This window comes from Trachinotus anak, unplaced genomic scaffold (genome assembly GCF_046630095.1).
Source record: "Trachinotus anak isolate AG129_WGS33_773 ecotype Australia unplaced genomic scaffold, CSIRO_AGI_Tana_v1 ptg000015l, whole genome shotgun sequence".
Taxonomy (NCBI): Eukaryota; Metazoa; Chordata; class Actinopteri; order Carangiformes; family Carangidae; genus Trachinotus; species Trachinotus anak.
The window spans coordinates 6,325,001-6,343,828 of record NW_027273866.1 but is presented as its reverse complement, the minus strand read 5'-3'; the positions used below and the strand labels follow the sequence as shown (position 1 = coordinate 6,343,828).

Sequence of the window (18,828 nt, the reverse complement as noted above, 5' to 3'; positions counted from 1 at the left end):
CTGAAGATAATCTGCAATAAAACAGTGAATCAGCAGATAAAATGAAATGTCAGAGGTTCGGAAAAGTAAAGAGATAAATCTTCAGGCTGACTCACCATAGTGCAGTTTGACAACAAATGGGTGGTTGACATCCGCCAGGATGTCTCTCTCCATCTTGGTCCTCACACGGTCTCTCACTGAAGGATGAATAAGAATACAGAGAATTAGTAATGATCATCCGGTGATGGTTTTCATTCAGAGATAAATCTAAATTTTAAAATTCAGCACAGAAAAGCACAATTTTCTCATTAACCACTGTCGTCTATTGTCGAGTAGGCAGTTGCTTCATTGTTGTACACACGGCGTGTTGATGAGTTGTCAGCAGGCGAATAAATGATTCTGTTGACTCCACTCTGTTGTAAGTGACTGGTGAGTTAAGTGAATCCAGTCGTATGTTTCCCACACGAGAGCTCGCTAAATGCTCATGTCAGAATTTAAAGACGCAAACAAAATCTGTAAAACTGCACATTCGAAACTAACCACAACGATTTGGAGGAATGTGTGAACAAATGTTGATACCTTGATGTTCATTGAGAATAATGACACCACATCACCCATGTGCAAAGCTGAAGAACCCACAGCAAACAATGGTGGTCTCACTATACCAACACATTGTTGTGTGTACTTCCCTTTGACTTACAGGAAAAGCATACTGTATTTTACGTGAAACTGAGGGTGCTGCCATCTGAAGATGTGCAAAGCAAAAGAGAAAGTTTTTGGAGAAATCACTCTGCGTGAACTTTAAGAGCTGAAAAAAGTGTGATTCTGCAAAGGCAATTACTAATGATTATCTCCATTGTCCATAAATCTGTGGATTCAATTTTAAACTGATTGAAATGTCAGAAAATTGTTAAAAATGCTCATTACAATTTCCTGGAAATAGCTTATTTTGTCTGACTAGCTGCCTCAGACCCAAAAACATTTAATATACACAGATAGAAATCAGAGAGAGGCAGTAAATCCTCACATTACAGAGACTGGAACCTGTGAATATTTAGTATTTTTCTTTCAAAGCGACTTCAGTGATTGTCAGACTTGTATGCGTTTATTTAGTGTTGAGAATGAACCTGTAACATGTCACTATGAGTCATGCTGTGTGAAGAGAACATTGGTCTGGGAACATCTGCATCACATCCTCGAGAAGAAGATGTGTTAGGGCAACTGTCCTGCACCTGGTGATGGGTTCAGACAGGGTTCACCAGGTTGACAGTTGGGCGTCATGAAAATTCGAACCTTTCAGTTATGGGAACCTTTCTCACCACAAAGCCAGCCTTTCGTACTGCCCCACTGTGACGAGACCAGTCAGTCACATCACAAGCTACTGTACCTTTGAGCGTGGCTTTCTTGAGGACCTTCATGGCGTAGAGTTGGTTGGCATCTGGAGGAGTCACCTTTCGCACCAGGAACACCTGCAATATGTATAAAAAGCCAACCACAAAACCCTGTGATATCAGAGGAGGGTTTGAGGGTCTGAAAGCATAAAGGAGGGAGAACAAAACGGGAAAAGGGAGCAGCAGAAAGAGCAGCTGTGAGTTATGTGCGTTACCTTGCCAAAGGATCCCTGTCCCAAAACTTTGAGCAGCTCAAACTGAGAGGCATCAGCCTTCTCTGAGCCCTCTTTGACCACATGGGTAATGTTGATCTCCTTGATGTCTCCATCTTCCTGAAGAGTGCAAAGCAGAGGGGAGAAGAATCATAAGACATTGCTCACAGAACAAATGGGTGAAACAAAAAGGCACTGTATGTTTGTAAGGACTGATTGACGGACAGATAATGTCAGAGAGCACACTTCTGTCAGAGGAGTGTCTCCTGCTGTAAATAGCAGTACATCAACATAAAATGCTCAGAAAGAGGAAGCACAGCAAAGACAGATGTGTGTGTAAGAGTGAGCGATTACACCCAGTGGGTACAGTGTGTGTGCGTGTTTTTTAAAGAGATTTCTGGAAGTGATGGTGACACGTATGATAAAATGGAAGTATATAACTGTGACATTTGTGCACTGGTTAAAATGTGCAATGAAAAACACCTTCAACAGTTCATTTCATTATGTTTTTGGACTTTTGGATACAAGTTGTTTAACCCTAACCCTAACCTCAAGCTTGACTCTTTGCTCAGAGTCTTTTGGGTGGAGTGCTGCTGGCACTGGTGAGAACTCTACCACATGAACACTACCGAGTCAGACCTGGTGTCAAGCTAAGCCACAACTCATCAACACCCTACAGAGACGTACCAAAGCATCGACAACATCAACAACATCAAGTGGGTTTCTAGAGACCAGGCTCACTTCTCTGTGCTTATACTCCCCTGCGTTTCACACCACAGGTCTACACCGAGGCTCAGCACTATGGTTACACTGTAGGGAGCATTATGAGTTTGACTGTGTGGTTGGTGGGGAAACACAAATTTATTTTTTTCAGCTTCTAACCAGGAAGTTTCATAGCTGCTTACGGGATTTAAAGTAAAAATTTGGAACTAGAAAGTAGGACATCTTTCCGTTTATCCAATTATCATGTGCACCTAATAATAGACAGTACATTTTAAACTGTGGGGTTGATGCTCAGAGCAATTGGCACCTTATAAAACACAGTAGAGTTGAAATTAAGTCAAAATGATTTGTCAATGAATCAAAAGATTGAGCTGATGAATAACTTGATCCGAAGCAGTCATATAAAGCATTTATCAAGTAAAAACACTGCAAATATGAAGCTGCGCTGTGTTCTTTTTTTTTTTAAGTAGAGATGAAACAATTAATTAATCAGTTAGCTGGCTGACATGAACTCAATTAAAAACGTATTTTTATGATTCATCATCTAAGTCACATATCAAGCAGAAAAAGCCGAACATTCCCCTTCGACCCTCTGCTCTGGGAAGTCAGGATTTTTCACTATTTTTTGACACTGTAACAATGAGCCAATGAATGAGATGAAAAAATGAAATAACCACCAGATTAATTGATAATATAAATAATCACCAGATACAGCCCTGAAGAATAAGAAACTGATTAAACAGTGATGACCTGATAAAGGTTTTCGAAAATACACCGTCAACAGCCAACACCAGAAACCACTACAGCCTGGGACTTTATTTGACAACAGGAAACCAGAGTTGAACATGCAGGCTTTCAGCTGCACCTTGCTTCTAAACAACCAGCAATAACAGCACAGTGGCACAGTAAAGTCTTCACAGTGTTAATAAAACTCAATTTCCTTGCCTTTTCCGGCTTAAAAACATCAAAACATCACTTACAGCTCTCTGGAGACAACCCAAATTTTATCAAGATGCCAACATGAGGAGGTGTCACTTTACCGTCCAGGGGTTCCTTGGTGCGGGTAAAGTGTCGGTGTTGTTGTCTGTTGCGGCTGTTGATCTGCAGCTGTGACAGTGAGCAGGGCCGCCGGCCGAAGCTTTGTTCTTTTTGGACAAGTAGAGGGTCAGAAGGTTCAACAGGCTGAACTTTCTCTTGTCCTTCTCCATCTCAGCATCTCTCAGACTGTTTTATCATCCTACCCATGTCCATAACAGAGCAAACACCGTTCTACCTCACATAAATCACCTTAAACCTCACCTCATCTTGCCACCATACACTTCAGACTCATCTGTGCACTCATGTTAGGATTTGTTCTGTGAACTGCAGGTAAATATAGAAAAAGTCTCTCAGCCTTCTGCCCTTTATCTGTCCTCTCTGCAGGGGCCTCCTGCTATATTTTGTTTTTTTATTAACTCATCATCTCCGTCTTCTCTTCCATCATCGCTCCTGTCCTCCGTCTGCCTCTCTCTCTCTCTCTCTTTCTGTGTTGGTCTGATTAGCCCGGTGTGTCCTCTGTGACTGACTGCATCTGACGTGAACTGGAACCAAAGCATGCAGGAAGGAAGAGCCTGCTCTTATTCTCACAGTCCTGCACCCAACCAGCCACACACACACACACACACACACACACACACACACACACATTTGCAGCAGGGAGAGAGAGAGAGAGAGAGAGAGAGAGGGTGGGTGTGTGTGTGTGTGTGGTGGGGGTGGGTGGGTGGGTGGGTGTGTGGGGGTGGTTGGACTGAAACAACAAGAAAAGAGAAAGAGTGGTGGAAATCGACTTTTTCTCTGCTCCCATGATTGAAAATAACAGGGCTACCACAACCTTCACTCCAAAACCCAACTCCATGCCACTTCCCCTTACCCAGAATTCAACAGAGTAACAAGCTGGAGGAAGGGGGGAGGCTAAGGTGACGATTCAGACATCTCACTGCCTGCGGATGACAGAGATTTTCCTGCCTCTGGCCAGGCATGTCCCTCTCTTCCCTCTCATAACAGTCTATTCCTGCCCATCCTGTCTCTTAAAACAGCTCTCACCGCTCCTAAAGTGCCCTCTCACTCTTTTCCTTTCCTCAATCTCTCACTTTATTGCCCTCTACAAATACTTTTTTCTTAAACAAGAAAGAATAGGTCATTGCACACCCATATAAATCCAGAGCATGAGTCAACCTCTCTCTTGACCAAACAGTGGCAGAGTCGAGCTTTCATCAGACGCAGCCTTCACCAACATTTCATTCCACTGCACTGCACTTCAGAGAGGTTGTTTTTAGCATTTTTGGAAATTGCTGAATTAAATTTCCAGAGAAGAAAGAGTGAGTTAGTGTGAAGTGGATAAAACGCAGACATGTGACAGTAAGCTGGAGAGTGTTTGCTTAGCGAGGGAGGAGCTGCAGACTGGCCTGATATAAAGTAGCTGCACGAGTGGTCAGAGCTTACCTGGTCTCTAATCTTGGCAAAGTCCCTCTCTATCCAGGTAATGTGAGACTTGTGCTAGGAGGGGAGCACGGTTGTGTTAATGTAGGTTACAGAGAACATATGTATCTGGTTTTACATGAAGAAATACAAAAGGTGTCCTCCCCTACGGATGTAGAGGGCAGAAACACACTTATCCTCACAGGTACAACTCACTCTCTCACACACACACACACACACACGCGCAAACAAATGAGGGTAGAAAAGGACACGATTGTGATCACACTAGTGACAGGAAACCTCTTTTCCCTCCTAGTTCTTACTTCCTCTTTTCTTGAACCGATCTCACTTCCTTCCTGCTCGATAACTCCAACACGGCAGCAGTGGGGAGCCGAGTTTCCCCAGAATAATTACTACTCGAGAGATTTTGAATATCATATCTGACTGATCATGCATGAAGGTGCTGGCAACATTTAGAGCATCCATAAAAATCTCTTTGATGATTTGTGTCATTTGAGGACACACTTACTAGACTGTCAAACTGAAATGAGTCTCCATATTGTTTTAGAATTTAACAGCCTCAGCATGTTAAGATAGTTTTGGCTAAACAGTTTCAATTTAATTGTGTATTTATGACTATTTAGTGCAGCAATGCATGGGCTGAACACTAGGGCAGCATAGTGAAACACAAAGTGTGTCCCTCGATAAAGACTTTCTTGAAAATCAGCTGCAATTGAAGAATGAAAGGACGGAGGTTTGAGTTTAAACGTACCAGCAAAAAAAAAAAACTAACCGTTCGCGATTTAGGGTTAGAGGAGGTGGACGATAAACATGTCCTCCTCCTGCGTTTCCTCTCACTTCACCGCTGAGACGATGGCAGCTCAGCTTCACACCCACCCTCACAGATGAAACCCCTTCCTCTCATCCCAAAATATCAGACCACACACACACACACACACAGCTGCCTAAAGCTTCGGGCAAGTCCCCAGTCACAATCGCATCCATCACCCCGGCACCACCGACACACACAGACGCTCACTTCCCATCAAACACACATGAAAAAGTGGCCACTTGCCTCTCGCATATGGGTTTTGGTACGGAATAATAACCTCCACATGTCTGTGTCCAGATATTTCCATGTCACTGATGCTGTCACTGGTGTCAGAGCGACTGTCACCCTCACTGGCTTACAAATACACAGCTTCAGGGCAAGAATTAGCTAACCCTGTCTGTATGCAATACCACAATGACACAGATAAAATCTGCATGCATATAGCTACACACACCAAAATGGGAAGTGAAGTGGAGTTATAAAAAGTGGACATGAGCAGTAGGCTTGCCGGGGATAGAGTGGAAGGAAACGGTTCCAGAGCGGCAGGAAGTGGCTCTTAGGAAGCGTTTTCTCATTGGGGGGAAAAAAAGAGGCAGAGACAGGGAGTGGTAGAGTGAGAGAGGAAGAGAAGGGAAAGACACTGTTACAGGAGCACAGAACAGTCCCCGACAAGTCTACTCAGCTGCTTTACAAACTCTGATGAGAAGTCAAACGCAACAGAGATTCACTTTGCATATCTAAGCTGCGTGTGATTACACAAGTTTCTGTTTGCAACCACAGGAGCTCCCAGAGACGAGGAGAAAAATTGGTTTCACGCTGATGCACCCAGTGAGGAGAAAATGAAAATCTTGCATGAAGTTCTTGAAAGTGCTTTCTTTTACTATCAAATCGAAGCAGCTAAAAAAAGTTAACCTAATGCATCAGCTGTATTTGGGGGTTTTTACTTGATTCAGCACTTGCACTTTTAGTAACTTGTGTCTTTCTAATAGCTAGAAAGCAGATGTAGCCCCCGTCAAAGAGACATGGTGTAATGCTCTTCGGTAAACACTGGGGGCCAGTGCAAGGCTGCAGCCTGGCTTGTAGGGAAGCGCTCCAGGGAAGAGTGCTATGAGATAGCGCTTTAGCCAAGTAAGGGCATGTTCACATTGTTAGCTCATGCCTCCTCCAGATCTCAGTGTTGGCTCTGACATCAATTACACTGAGGAAGACATAAAGTGGGACAGAAAGGGAGCATGTGGGAGGTGGCTGAGGCTGGTCTGCTCAAAAAACTGTCCAATCACAGCAGTAAAGGTCACACAGGTTTAAGGTCTGCAACATCCAGGCCTTGTCAAAGTGTCTCAAAGCGATACACTTAAGCTCTAAGCTGCTCAATATGAATAGAATAGAATAGAATAGAATAGAGAGAACAGAGTCATGAGAAAAGAAGACTGGATGTGGTAAAGAGGAAACAAATAGAAAAGAGAGAGAGAGCTCTATCAAAATGGTGCGTAAAAACACAAGAAAAGAAGTTCACTCAGACTGTGAGCGATCTGAAAAAGACAAGACAATTACAGTATTTGTCTCTGTGTTTCCCTCTCTAGCCTCTACACTTTCCTGGAAAACGGAGCAGCAGCACCTGCATGATCTCAAACGCATGACAGCTCTGACTTTTGGAACAGAGAGGAGGAGGAAAAGAGAGGAAGTCCAGGGTGGGAGACAGCATAAATGACTGGTGTACATGGAGGGAGACAGAGCAGTCTAAACATACATCCAACCAACCGTGGTTCAGTCTCATTACTGTGAAAACAAATATCCTACACTAGACATCGTCTGTGTGAGCACACAGACACAGACACAGACACACACACACACAGTGGTGAAATACACTGCACAGGTACTCTGCAGCACCGCTCTGACTGTGACTAAGGTTTTGCGATTATGTAATTAGAGCCGAAGAGAAGAGGTGACTCTTGAAAATATTGTAGGCAGTGTGTCAAAAATAATACCAGAACATGCATGATATTCTTAGGTACCACTTTAGAATATAAACACCCTTTATAAAGCATTCCTAAGTTTTAGCTACTAGCTTTATTAATGACTAATAAATAAATAATAATCTTCAGCCCAGCTATCTGTTATGGATCATTAATGATTTTACCCACCTCCAGCATGACACTAGGTTTCACCAGTAGTTTTCAACTGTTGACTGGTTGGATTGTTGTAGAAAAAAAACTATAATTGACAATATCTTTAACTGATCTAAGAAGAATTAGTAATTAATCAACCATTAATAAAGCTGTCAGTTATCATGTATAAAGGGTGCCTTATTACGATTTTTTTTTTACCAGTTTTTCCTTTTTTACTGACTAAACACCCTATAGAGCAGATAATACATTTCCAATAATCTTAATATGAGGTCAATATGACATGATGTGATAAAAATAGTAGCTTGAACTGAGCAATGTATGTGTACAGCTCTACAGTTTGATTATACATATGCACTGATGGAGAAATTTCTAGTTCAGAGGTTTGTGAGTGTGTGTGTCTTTGTGCACGAATGTCCAGACACGTCTGCAGGCAGGCACCCAAATCTGTCAGGTGAGAGACAGGAATGTCTCTCTCTGTCTTTATCAGTCTGAAACTCTGTTCTCTCTCCCCCTTTATCAGCTCTGAAGGCTTGGGCCGAAGAATGCCACTGTATTTTAGAGGGCAGGGCTGACTCATTCATTCAGCTCAGTTTCTTTCCCATTTGTTATCTTTTTTTTTTTGTTTTTTTTTGTGATGAACAGGCTGTTCCTGTGACACACCCTCTTTTCACTTTGCCCAACAGCCTCTCCATCTGTCCACCTTCATTTTGTCCTTTCCCCTGTCCTATCTGTTCCCTCACTTTCCCTTCATGCCCTCTAGCAACACCTGCTGTGACAGCCATGACTGACAGGTGGGTTTAAAAAAAACAAAAGAGGGTAGAGCTGCAGATGGACATTCACCTGGTCCAAATGCTATCCTCAAACATCCCATCATAGTGTTTTAACTCTAACTTAACCTGAGGCAGGCAGGCGGAGAACAGATTTCAAGAACATCATAAAAGACAGATGGAGAAAAAAATAAAGTTATGTTCAAACCAGCAGACTAACCCTAAAGGCTTACAAAGAACAAAGACCTAGCAGCACAGTACATACTTAAAGTCTTAATCCCTCACTACTTAACATGATTATCTCCGTCTTTGCCAGTGTGGCTGCTGTTATCCCACAGAGAGATGGAAGACAAGAGCGTTTAGAAAAAAAGATGTAGCAAAGAGAAGAACTTTTAGGAACAACTACAAACATTAACGAAGGTTGACAACAAACAACACTTGCTTTCAAAATGCATTACATATGACAATATCTTTTTTTATTTAATTGGTGCTCCTCAGCACGTTTTATGATAACACCCATGACATAAGAGCAGATATAAAAAAAAGAAAGAATGCCAAAGTCACTGTCGAGAGGTAACATGTTTTGACCCTTGACCCCTTGGTGGAGGGCACCATTGAGGTTAATACCCATCCTATAGCAGACCATCTGTCCCATCTGGTCATCCACTTACCTCTACGGCATCGGCACGACGAAACAAACACGTTTTATAAAACAACCAACTGTAAAATCAAAAGCCAGTTTCTGTATATGTCACAAAAACATAAAATAAAATTATGACGACAATGACCCCGCTTCACAATACCCCGCTCTAAATGGCATCATTGAGTGACAACCGCAAATGTCTCCTGAACAAGTCTCAACTGGCACAGGTGCTAGTTTTATATCAAATGCCATAGAGCAGTGAAGTGGATGCTACAGGAAATGTACCAGAGGTAGCACAGGATTAGCACAGATGCTACAGGAAATCCTGCGTTGGCATCTATAATATTAATAGCACCAGTAAGGATAGCAGCAAGATGACAGGCAGTTCAGCGCTGGGCCAGTTGACATGAGGCCATAATGGTCTTGTGTAACATTGAGAGTGGCAGCAATGGTCAATAAATACATTTAAAAAAAAACAAAAAAAAAAACAAGGGACAGAAGTGGCAGGACGGAGTAAGAGAGAACAGAAACCAGGGATAGAGAGATAAGTGGGAGAGATAGATGAGACGGAGGGAGAGAAGAACGAGTTGATGCTGGTGATATATACACAATGAGGTCATCAGAGTTAAAGCTAAGCTGCCTCACTGCAGTGGAATTGTGTAGCACTCTACAGCACCATGCAAGGAATAAAGAGCAACATCTGCATATACAGAGGGGAGAAGTAAGTATTCAACATGTCAGCATTTTTATTTTCTTATTATACACAGTTACGATGCAGCAATTCACATGAAACGTTTACCAGACATTGGTATCAACTCCAGAAACTCACACAGATGAAGAGATCTTAACATTATAATCTATAAATGAAGTTATTTTTAATAAAGTGATGGGGGAAAAAATGACACACTAACACAGTGGAGAAGCCTTTGTTTCCAACGAGATCTTCTTCCTGTGTGAAGAAACGAATCACTCACGGTGCTCAGTTGGGATTTCGGACATTACTCTAGAGCTCTTTGCATCTGATCATCATGAGAAGTTTCTTGCATGACAGTTTGGTACCCAGCTGATTGCACAGATAGGAGGCAGAAGCACTTGGTGAAATCAGCTGGTGCCTTGTCTTGGTGTACAGATCTTTCTTAGTGCATTCAATACTTTCTTCCTGTGTCATCCCACTTTATTAAACATAACTTTTTTTATGGATTGTAATGTTATGATTTCTTTATCTGCATTAATAACAATGTCTGGACAAAGGTTCATCTGATATATATATATATATATATATATATATATATATATATATATATATATATATATATATATATATATATATATATATATATATATATATATATATAAAACCCATAAACAAACAGTCAGATCCCCTGGACTTTTCATCACTCATCTCTGATTTCTATGTCATCACACAACCATTCCCACTCTCATAGTTCAAACTCTTCACACCAGTCAGCAGTCCAAAATAGCAACTTCATATCTCAGTCAATACTTCCTGCTTCCTCCCTCTCGTGGTTCCACTCTTTCCTTAAATATCAGCCTACCCACTTGCCAAAAAACACACTCTCAAAACACACATGGACATAAATCGAAACACTGGGGTATGCATCCTTCCTGAGCTCGTCTTAAACACTAATGATAATTTTCGTCAGACTATCAGTCTAGATCATATATTAATTCTGTTGCCAGAAAACTAATGGCAAAAAAAATATGTGGCCAATATTTAACCAGCCTGGACAGCCACACCTTCATTCTTCTCAAGTGAGGTGAGATAAGAGCCAAGTTACACCTCACTATAACGTATGCCATTCAGGGTCAAAATGCTGCATGGAAAAATGATTCAATCGCATGAGGAGTCCACAAGGTGTAAAGAAAAGTTATGTCTCCCTTTACTTTATTAAAAAGCACATGATGGCTAGAAAGGCAGAATCATAATTTTAATCAACAAACTAGGTTGAAGGCAACAAACCAAATTTTTGGCAGAGCAGGTTGTGAACACAATGCAACATATGCTAAAGCTAAAGATTAGTATTATAGTAAACAGTTGCCCATTTACACATCCAGCAGACCCAGAGTTACTCATCTGGAGATGTGTTCCTGGTTATTAAACAAAGAGACATCCAATATTCACTCTCTCTTTAGCCCTGTTTTAGTCTACACTGAGGGGAATATCTGGCCCTTTGGCTCCTAAATGCTTCGCCAGCTGGTTGCTAACTGTGTCTGTCTGCTGTTTGGTGCTGGGCAGGTAGCGTACAGTTGGTTCTTCAAAGCCTGTTAGTTACAAACACCTGTCTGCCAAAACAGTGAGGAGACCATGAAATCAGAAACAGTGGGTTGAAAGAGGCCACCCATTTCACAACACCACACACGGTCATTTGACCTATTGTTAATATGAAAACACCGATTTGTGCGGCTTTAAAAATGTGACAAAATGCGAAGAGAAGCAAAAGCTGAGGACTGAATGAAGACGACTTGTCTACTTGCCAAATCAGCTGGAAATCTGGCAGATGGGGCAGGCACAGCCAACATTTACCAGCATTTGGTTGATGGCTGGTTTAGATTTGGAGGCCTGCCTCTGGCCATGTCAGACTGCATTTAACCAGTATGAATGAAATTCCTTTTGAAGTCCATTTTTCTACTAAAGTTCTGTGTCCTTACACACACACGCAGCCAGGATGAGTAAGTGTGCTCGCGAACTCATTGTTAAAGTCAGTTCTGCAATGAAATCCTGACAAATCAAAGGGATAATGAAGCCTGGGAGGTAGATATGTGGTTTTATAAACTCATTTGGGGATAGCTAGACTATGAAATAGGGATATCACTTCATTTAACTTTATTTTAACTCTATATTAAAAACATGTCGTCAAAAGGTTCGTGTCCTGAAATGCTACCATTATTGTTTGTGAATTACAACAGCTGATATCCGCCCATGGATGTATTAGGATTTGCCCAGGGCAACATTCACAAAGGCTAACGTTAGCTTGTTTAGGCTAACAGAGCAACAGCTCATAATGTGAGCTCCATGCCCACATCGTTACCAGGTTACCGTCACCACCGTTCAGTCTGACTTTTCAATGAATAATTCCACACCATGGGCCAAATATCACACCACACTGCTGCTTGCACACTGTCTGTAAGGCTGTGTGTGCATGCGTATGTGTGTTTGGGCATGTACATACATATGCACATGTGTTAGCATGTTGTGTGCAGCAGCCTCTGTTGTTTTAGTTTTTTTTGGTATAGAATTTGGCATCAAGACTTGTGGAATTTCATTCCAATTCCTGGTATGGTGACCTCCCTACCATGAAATATGTTGGTGTTAATGGTTAGCATTTTCTGTGCCACATAGGGCTTGGCAGTATATTAACTTTTTAAGGTATATCAATATATTTTCAAATAAGATATAGGGTGAGACAATGGCATTTATATCTATATAGTTTGATGCTGCATTACATAACCTGTTTCTCCCATAAAGCTGTGCCCGTGTTTGCATCTCTCCTCTCACACTCTCCACGCAACCCCACCCCCCGTCTGTTTTAATAAAAGTTCTTGTGACATCTCACATGTGGCTTTGAAAACTGAACATTTACCCCACTTTGTGGAAAATACCGAGATATACATTGTGTATTGCCATTCAGCCTAAAGATACAGAGAAATGATTTCTGGTCCATGTCACCCAGCCCAACTACCATGGCAACCAAGGTCAAAGGTTACATGCTCCTGGGTGCAACTGCTGAGAAAGAGAAACATATGAGAGAGGAAAAAGGAGAAGAAAATACAGAAAGCGACAGACCACACAAATTACATTAAGATAAGAAGATAAACATATAAATGAAAATATAAAGAAGACTGCAGCAGAGGTTTTATTAAATCAAGAAAGAACGGATAAAAGGACAGAGACAGTAAAGCTAAGAGAATAAACACCATCAGCATCCATCCATATTAATGAGGACTATACAGGATGAGGGGAACTGGTCGCAACATTTTCCTTAATCGACCCTGAGAGGGAGAAGTGTGAAACTATGGCAACTGTGATTTCTGTCTCCATCTCCCAGCATCCTCTTTGTAAAACAAGAGGTGGTACGAGAGGCAAGCCCACACCCACACACACACACACACACACACACACACACACGTTTTAGATGATGCTTCCAGGTAACATTTGCCAGCCTTCATCTTCACAAATAAGACAATTTCTGTGTCTTCACACTCTACTTGAATATGCAATTTGATGCCAGAATCCTCCTCTCCGCACCGTCCATACTGGATGAGAATGACTTTATCCACATTTATTCTGCAAGGTAATATATTATGATGGCCTTTAAAAGGTTGGCAGCGTAGCTTGTGACTCATGAGATGATCAGAGACCTTTCAGAATACAGAGACTTATCTATAAGACAGTGCACACACACGCTGGATGATTAATGGGGCTGACTCTACCAGAGTAGCCCTAACGTTTGTCTGTATGTGCATTTTAAACCAAACTGATATATGAATGAAAATCCATGAGTCTGCATGTGTATATGTGTTATCAGAAACCTTTTTCCTCCTAGCGGCACAAGTCACAATCAGGGCTTAGTGACGCCAAGGACACAGTAACCATGACAACTAGGCCCAGAGCAGCCATGAATGGATGGAGGAGGGGATGAAGTGAATAGATGGATGGATGAGTTTGAGCAGCTTTCAAGTCCAGTAGGTTTTTAGTCTATTCTGGGGCAATGAAACCCTCTGATATTTGGCCTTGACATGCTGTGTGCCAACAAAGAGCCATTCACAGAAACCCTTCAAGTTTTTTTCATTCATATTATCAATATCAGCTTAGACCAGATGAACTCCATTACAATTACACAGCTGGGAAGATTCTAGTGTCATACAGACTGGAGTCTTCATAGTTTGGCTGCTGTTTCTATGGGTAATAACACTGTAGACTAAAGGCCAGTGGGGGAAGAAACATTAGCAAACAGATGAGAAAACCCCAGGTTATTATTGAAAGACACTTGCAGTGATGTCACCAGATATCAAGATCTTTTGACTCTGGTGAGAACAATGTTGTCATAACCGACAGAAATAATGGCTAAAACCACAAAAACATAATCTCAATAAACCTGACTCTTCCTGAAATGATCGCTTGTAGCAAAATTAATCCTCTGAGATGATCTGAAAAACTCTAGATGGAGAGATAAACTAATCTTTAACAGCATCGCATGAAAACAGAGAGAAGTGAGAGACTGTATAGCTGAGAGGCAAGAAGACAGAGCAAGAGGGAGTAATAGAGGTTATATTGTGTACAATAGAATCCAAAGATTTAGAGCCTCCTTCTAGCACAGAGGCAGGCTGGGTAATTGGGCTGTAAACCATCTCCCAGCCTGTGTGTCAGTGTGTGTGTGTATGTATGTGTGTATGTGTGTTTGTGTGTGTGTTTCTGTGCCCACCAGCACCCCGAGCCACCTAAACTGCTGCTGCCACTAACATCAGTTTCTGCTGATGATAAACTCAGATAAGAGGATATTCGGTTGACAGACACTTCAATCAGATGCTACCAACCCCCCAGCACACACACACACACACACACACACACACACACACATCACCAACAATCACTGATTTACTTCCTCCTAGCACTACTGCACATGCACACATACAATCATTAAAATGCACGCACCACACACCGCTCCTGGGCTTGCAGACACAATCGTAACAAGGTCTGTTAGCTACTGCAAAGAATAAGGTACCATTTTAATTTGTGTTAAAACCTTCTGGAGAGGCTCAATTAACTGAACAAACACAACTCTGTGGCTCACACTTGATAAGATGTGGACGATGGTACACATGGTGCAATTTTTCTTTTATTGTAGCCAGAAGGTGTGTGTGTGTGTGTGTGTGTGTGTGTGTGTGTGTGTGTGTGTGTGTGTGTGTGTGTCAGAGCAAAGTCTGTCCCACTTGCGTAATGAAGCTGATTTTCCATTCCACACTCCTGTTAACTGACTAACTCACAATGTAGGAACAGGAACACTGGGAGTTGTTTATACATAACAGATGAACCAAACATGGCCGCGAATATTCACTGAAAGCCATTGATTTGTTGAACGCCATTCAGTCAGGCATTACAATGTCAAACATGTTTTCTTTTTTTTCTTTTTTTGCAAGACCTTGCTGCGAAGCTAGCATTCAGAATTTGACAAAAGGTGTTCAGCCAGAGTTGATTTGACGTTGTCCTCGCTTTTGAGTGACTAACTTCACAGAGAGGAAGAGAAGTTCCACTCAGAAACTTTGCGAGAGCAAAATCGAGCAGGATAAAACGGGGCAGGACAGTCAAGGACACCTGCGTCACCAATCGTCAAATAGCCAGGCTTTATCTGCACTACGAGACATAATGATGAATTAGTCTTTAAGGAGCAGCGCTGAGGAGTAGTGATGGAAGATTTTTTTGGGGGGGGGTGATGTTGTACCAGATTGTACAGAGTAGAATGATGAGGGGCAGTGAGAGGGAGAGTGTGAAAGAGGGCATCTTCAAGCCTCAGCGCTTTTTCTCATTTAGGAGGTGTGCGTGTGTGTCGATGTGCGTATGTGTGTGCGTCATCAGGGTTCCCTCCCTGTCCTGATCTTAGCTGGAACACCAGGGTCCACTCAATGCGCCACTTTGACAGAATCCAGACGCCATTTCCACTTGTTGTGGTCGCTGTGATTTTTATTATCTTATCAAACAACAATTAAAAGCAGTAACTGGCAGGTCTGGTCGCTCCTCATCGGCCTTCTCACCAAATAATCAGATGAGCTAGACCTCACTGCCTTTGAAACTGACGCAGTCACATGTGATGTAACGAGGCGGGGAGGCAGAAAGTAACGCCAAAATGGAAGGAAAAAACAGACACAGCGGACATATTCAGGTCAACTGTCGACACCCACGATGGTAGCTTCATAATGTCAAGTCTTCATGATCACATCTTAAACCTGGAGTTGAAGCTAAAAGAGCCTCCATCACCATATACAGCAGTGGCTGATATGTAACCGTAACTTCATAATCACAATCTACACAGCTACAAAATCAAGAGATAACACTGGGGATGTAACTAATGACTCCTTTCATCATTAATCTGTTGATTGTTTTAGTTCATCATACATCTACCATGAAAAGGAAAAGCAGCAAATTCTTACAACTGAAAGGCTGGAACCAGCAAATGACTGAAGCAATGAATCCATTATGAAGATATCTGTTATTGTGAGGCACCAATCACGTGTTGTTGGCTACTTGTTATATTTAAGGACTGAGAAGACTAATCTGAAAAATGATAATAAAAATCTTGTCTTTCTCATACACACAGTGCAGTTAAAATGATACAACTCGACAATCTTTAGTGAACACACGCAAACAATTATAATCTGATAACTCAGTGGACAATCATGGAGCCACTATTTCAGACCACATCATTGCCAATCACTTAAGGAGCTTTCCCACAGTGTAATGTCTTTTGCTGCACCACAGATGCTGCAAGGAAGGCTGTAATTAACTTCTGAAGAGGCAATACACTTCAGATAAACAGCAGCTCTCTGCACAACACAGCCCTCTGCAGTGGCAACATTAGAGGAGAAAAAGCCTCAGGTGCATCTTGGTCACTTGAACTTTTATGGGTGAGCATGTATCAGATGTGCTGTCACGGACGTGAACAGGGCCGAGGCCACAGTTTATCTGCTGCTCACCGTTCTAATGTACTGCAAGCCTGCAGACCTTCCCCTTTATACATATCAACACTGGTATTTACACTGCTACAGAAATTAACACTTGTTGCTGCTTATGAAAGGAATCCCATTCTAATAATTAAAGCACTCAGTACGAATTGAATATAACAAATGAAACATAAAGATGCATTTCACTTACTAATCCTTGCATTTTCACTCCACAATCCTGTCTTATTTAAGCTTGCTTTTCTCATAACGGTCACTTTGTTTTGAAAGAGGGGTCACTTTAAATATTAGCTCTGCCTCTCAGAAACCTGTGAGCTGCTTTTATTAACGCCCCATAATTTAGTATCAGACTTTGAGATCAGCTTCAGGATGTGGCTCTTGTGTGGTGTCGGCACTTGCAGAACTCTTAAAGTTTGTCAATACACTGAAAGTCCCCACAGATGATATCAGCCATCTTTAAGGACGCCCGATGAGCTGAACTGTTTCCTGAAGACGTCAATATCAGAGCGACGTCTAGTGCTTGTGAATATAACTGACTGTATGTGTACCATTAAGATTCCAGCAGATGCAGTTTATTTGCTCTCCTCTCAAGCAGAGAGCAACACACGTGTGATTCTGAATTTCGATAGCTATCAGTCATTTGGCTCTTTGTTACTTTCACCACATCTTTTTACTTCCTGTTAGAACGATTACATCAGTTAGTTTCAATGCTCATGTTTTCACAACTCTGATAGAAACTATATTCTTTAAAGACATTTTTTATTTTTATTTTTTAACCTTAATTTTTATTTTTTAACCTTAATTCCCTAACTTTCCTTTCATGTGTAGTTTCATACTTCAGAGTCCAACAGGGCGACTGAAAAGTCACAAAAGTCAAACACCAAAGCCCCTAAAACGCAGTGCTTTCATCTCTCAAGCTGCGGTATCTACTGTAACTGAGAGCTAGTTAGCAGCTTGAAATGTTAGACATCCGAGTCAGATTTCTGGTAGGAACCAACTATTGGGAAAAGTCATTTCACAAACACCTCACAGTTATAATGTGTGTATAATCAGTGTTTTGATATGGTCTGTTTGTCTTCCCATTGGTCCTTTTCAGTTGAATTGATAAGTATGCAGCTCCACAGCACCATAGATTAGCTGCTAAAATAACTAAAAACTAAATTAAAAGGTTTGGCATGTTTTGTAAAACTGCCCTCATCCATCCTGTACAATATTAACTCCACTATTATTGTAAAATCTTTCACAGCCTTTTTGCAATAATGGCACAAACTGCATTAAAATTTCTACCTTCTCTGAGCTGGAACAAAACCATTAACAAACTTGTCTACTTAGTGAAATGACGTCCTGTAACAGCAGAGAGGACAGTTGGCTGAATTACAACAAGTGAAGGTGAATGAGCAGCGATGGCAGAGTATGTTTAGAACGTACACAGATTAAAATACAGAGGTGTAAGACCAAAACACTCAAAGTCAAAGGGTCAGACATAAATGACACATGTCTACACGACGTACTATAATTAAATTTGAATTTAAAGCCTCTGTGGTGTCCCCTGGTGGTAATATCGAAAATGCACTGTGGAAAACAAATATGTTCACATTAATGGGCTGACAGTCACATGTAGAGTCCACCCATGTTCACCGGGACTGTTTCATTGTATTTCATTTCATTCTACAAACAAAAACGTAAATCAATTATTTATACTGGTCCACACAGACGGCCGCCCAACCTTCTGTTGGAGGTTTCTTCCTGTTAAAAGCGAGTTTTTCCTCCCCACTGTTGCCAGGTGCTTGCTCTTTGTGGGAACTGTCAGGTTTCTCTCAATAATAAAGTATGGTCTTGCCCTTACCTTGGAAAGTGCCTTGAGATAATGTATATTATGATTTGGCTCTATCCAAATAAAACCGAATTGAACTTGACTGGTAATTGTATCAATTTTTTTTACACATACTTGCCTTAAAAAAGCAGAATTTGTTCATGTGTATTACCTCCCACACATTCAATCG

At 41.5% G+C, this 18,828-nt stretch overlaps 1 protein-coding gene across 8 annotated transcripts in view; it reads right to left on the bottom strand.

The window, feature by feature from the left end:
• The window catches only part of rps6ka1 (ribosomal protein S6 kinase a, polypeptide 1), a 53,326-nt gene that overhangs the window by 8,775 nt on the left and 25,723 nt on the right, over positions 1-18,828 (bottom strand). For 2 of the 8 annotated variants that reach the window (XM_071497570.1, XM_071497571.1), the window contains exons 3-7: positions 4,787-4,840; positions 3,346-3,450; positions 1,586-1,702; positions 1,367-1,448; positions 96-176 (exon numbers count right to left, since the gene is read on the bottom strand). In XM_071497570.1, coding sequence (XP_071353671.1) covers positions 96-176; positions 1,367-1,448; positions 1,586-1,702; positions 3,346-3,450; positions 4,787-4,840 — 439 coding nt within the window. Of the gene's footprint in view, positions 1-95; positions 177-1,366; positions 1,449-1,585; positions 1,703-3,345; positions 3,451-4,786; positions 4,841-5,837; positions 6,014-18,828 lie in introns of those variants that run through there. The other 6 variants (XM_071497577.1, XM_071497574.1, XM_071497572.1 and 3 more) reach the window with 4 other exon arrangements.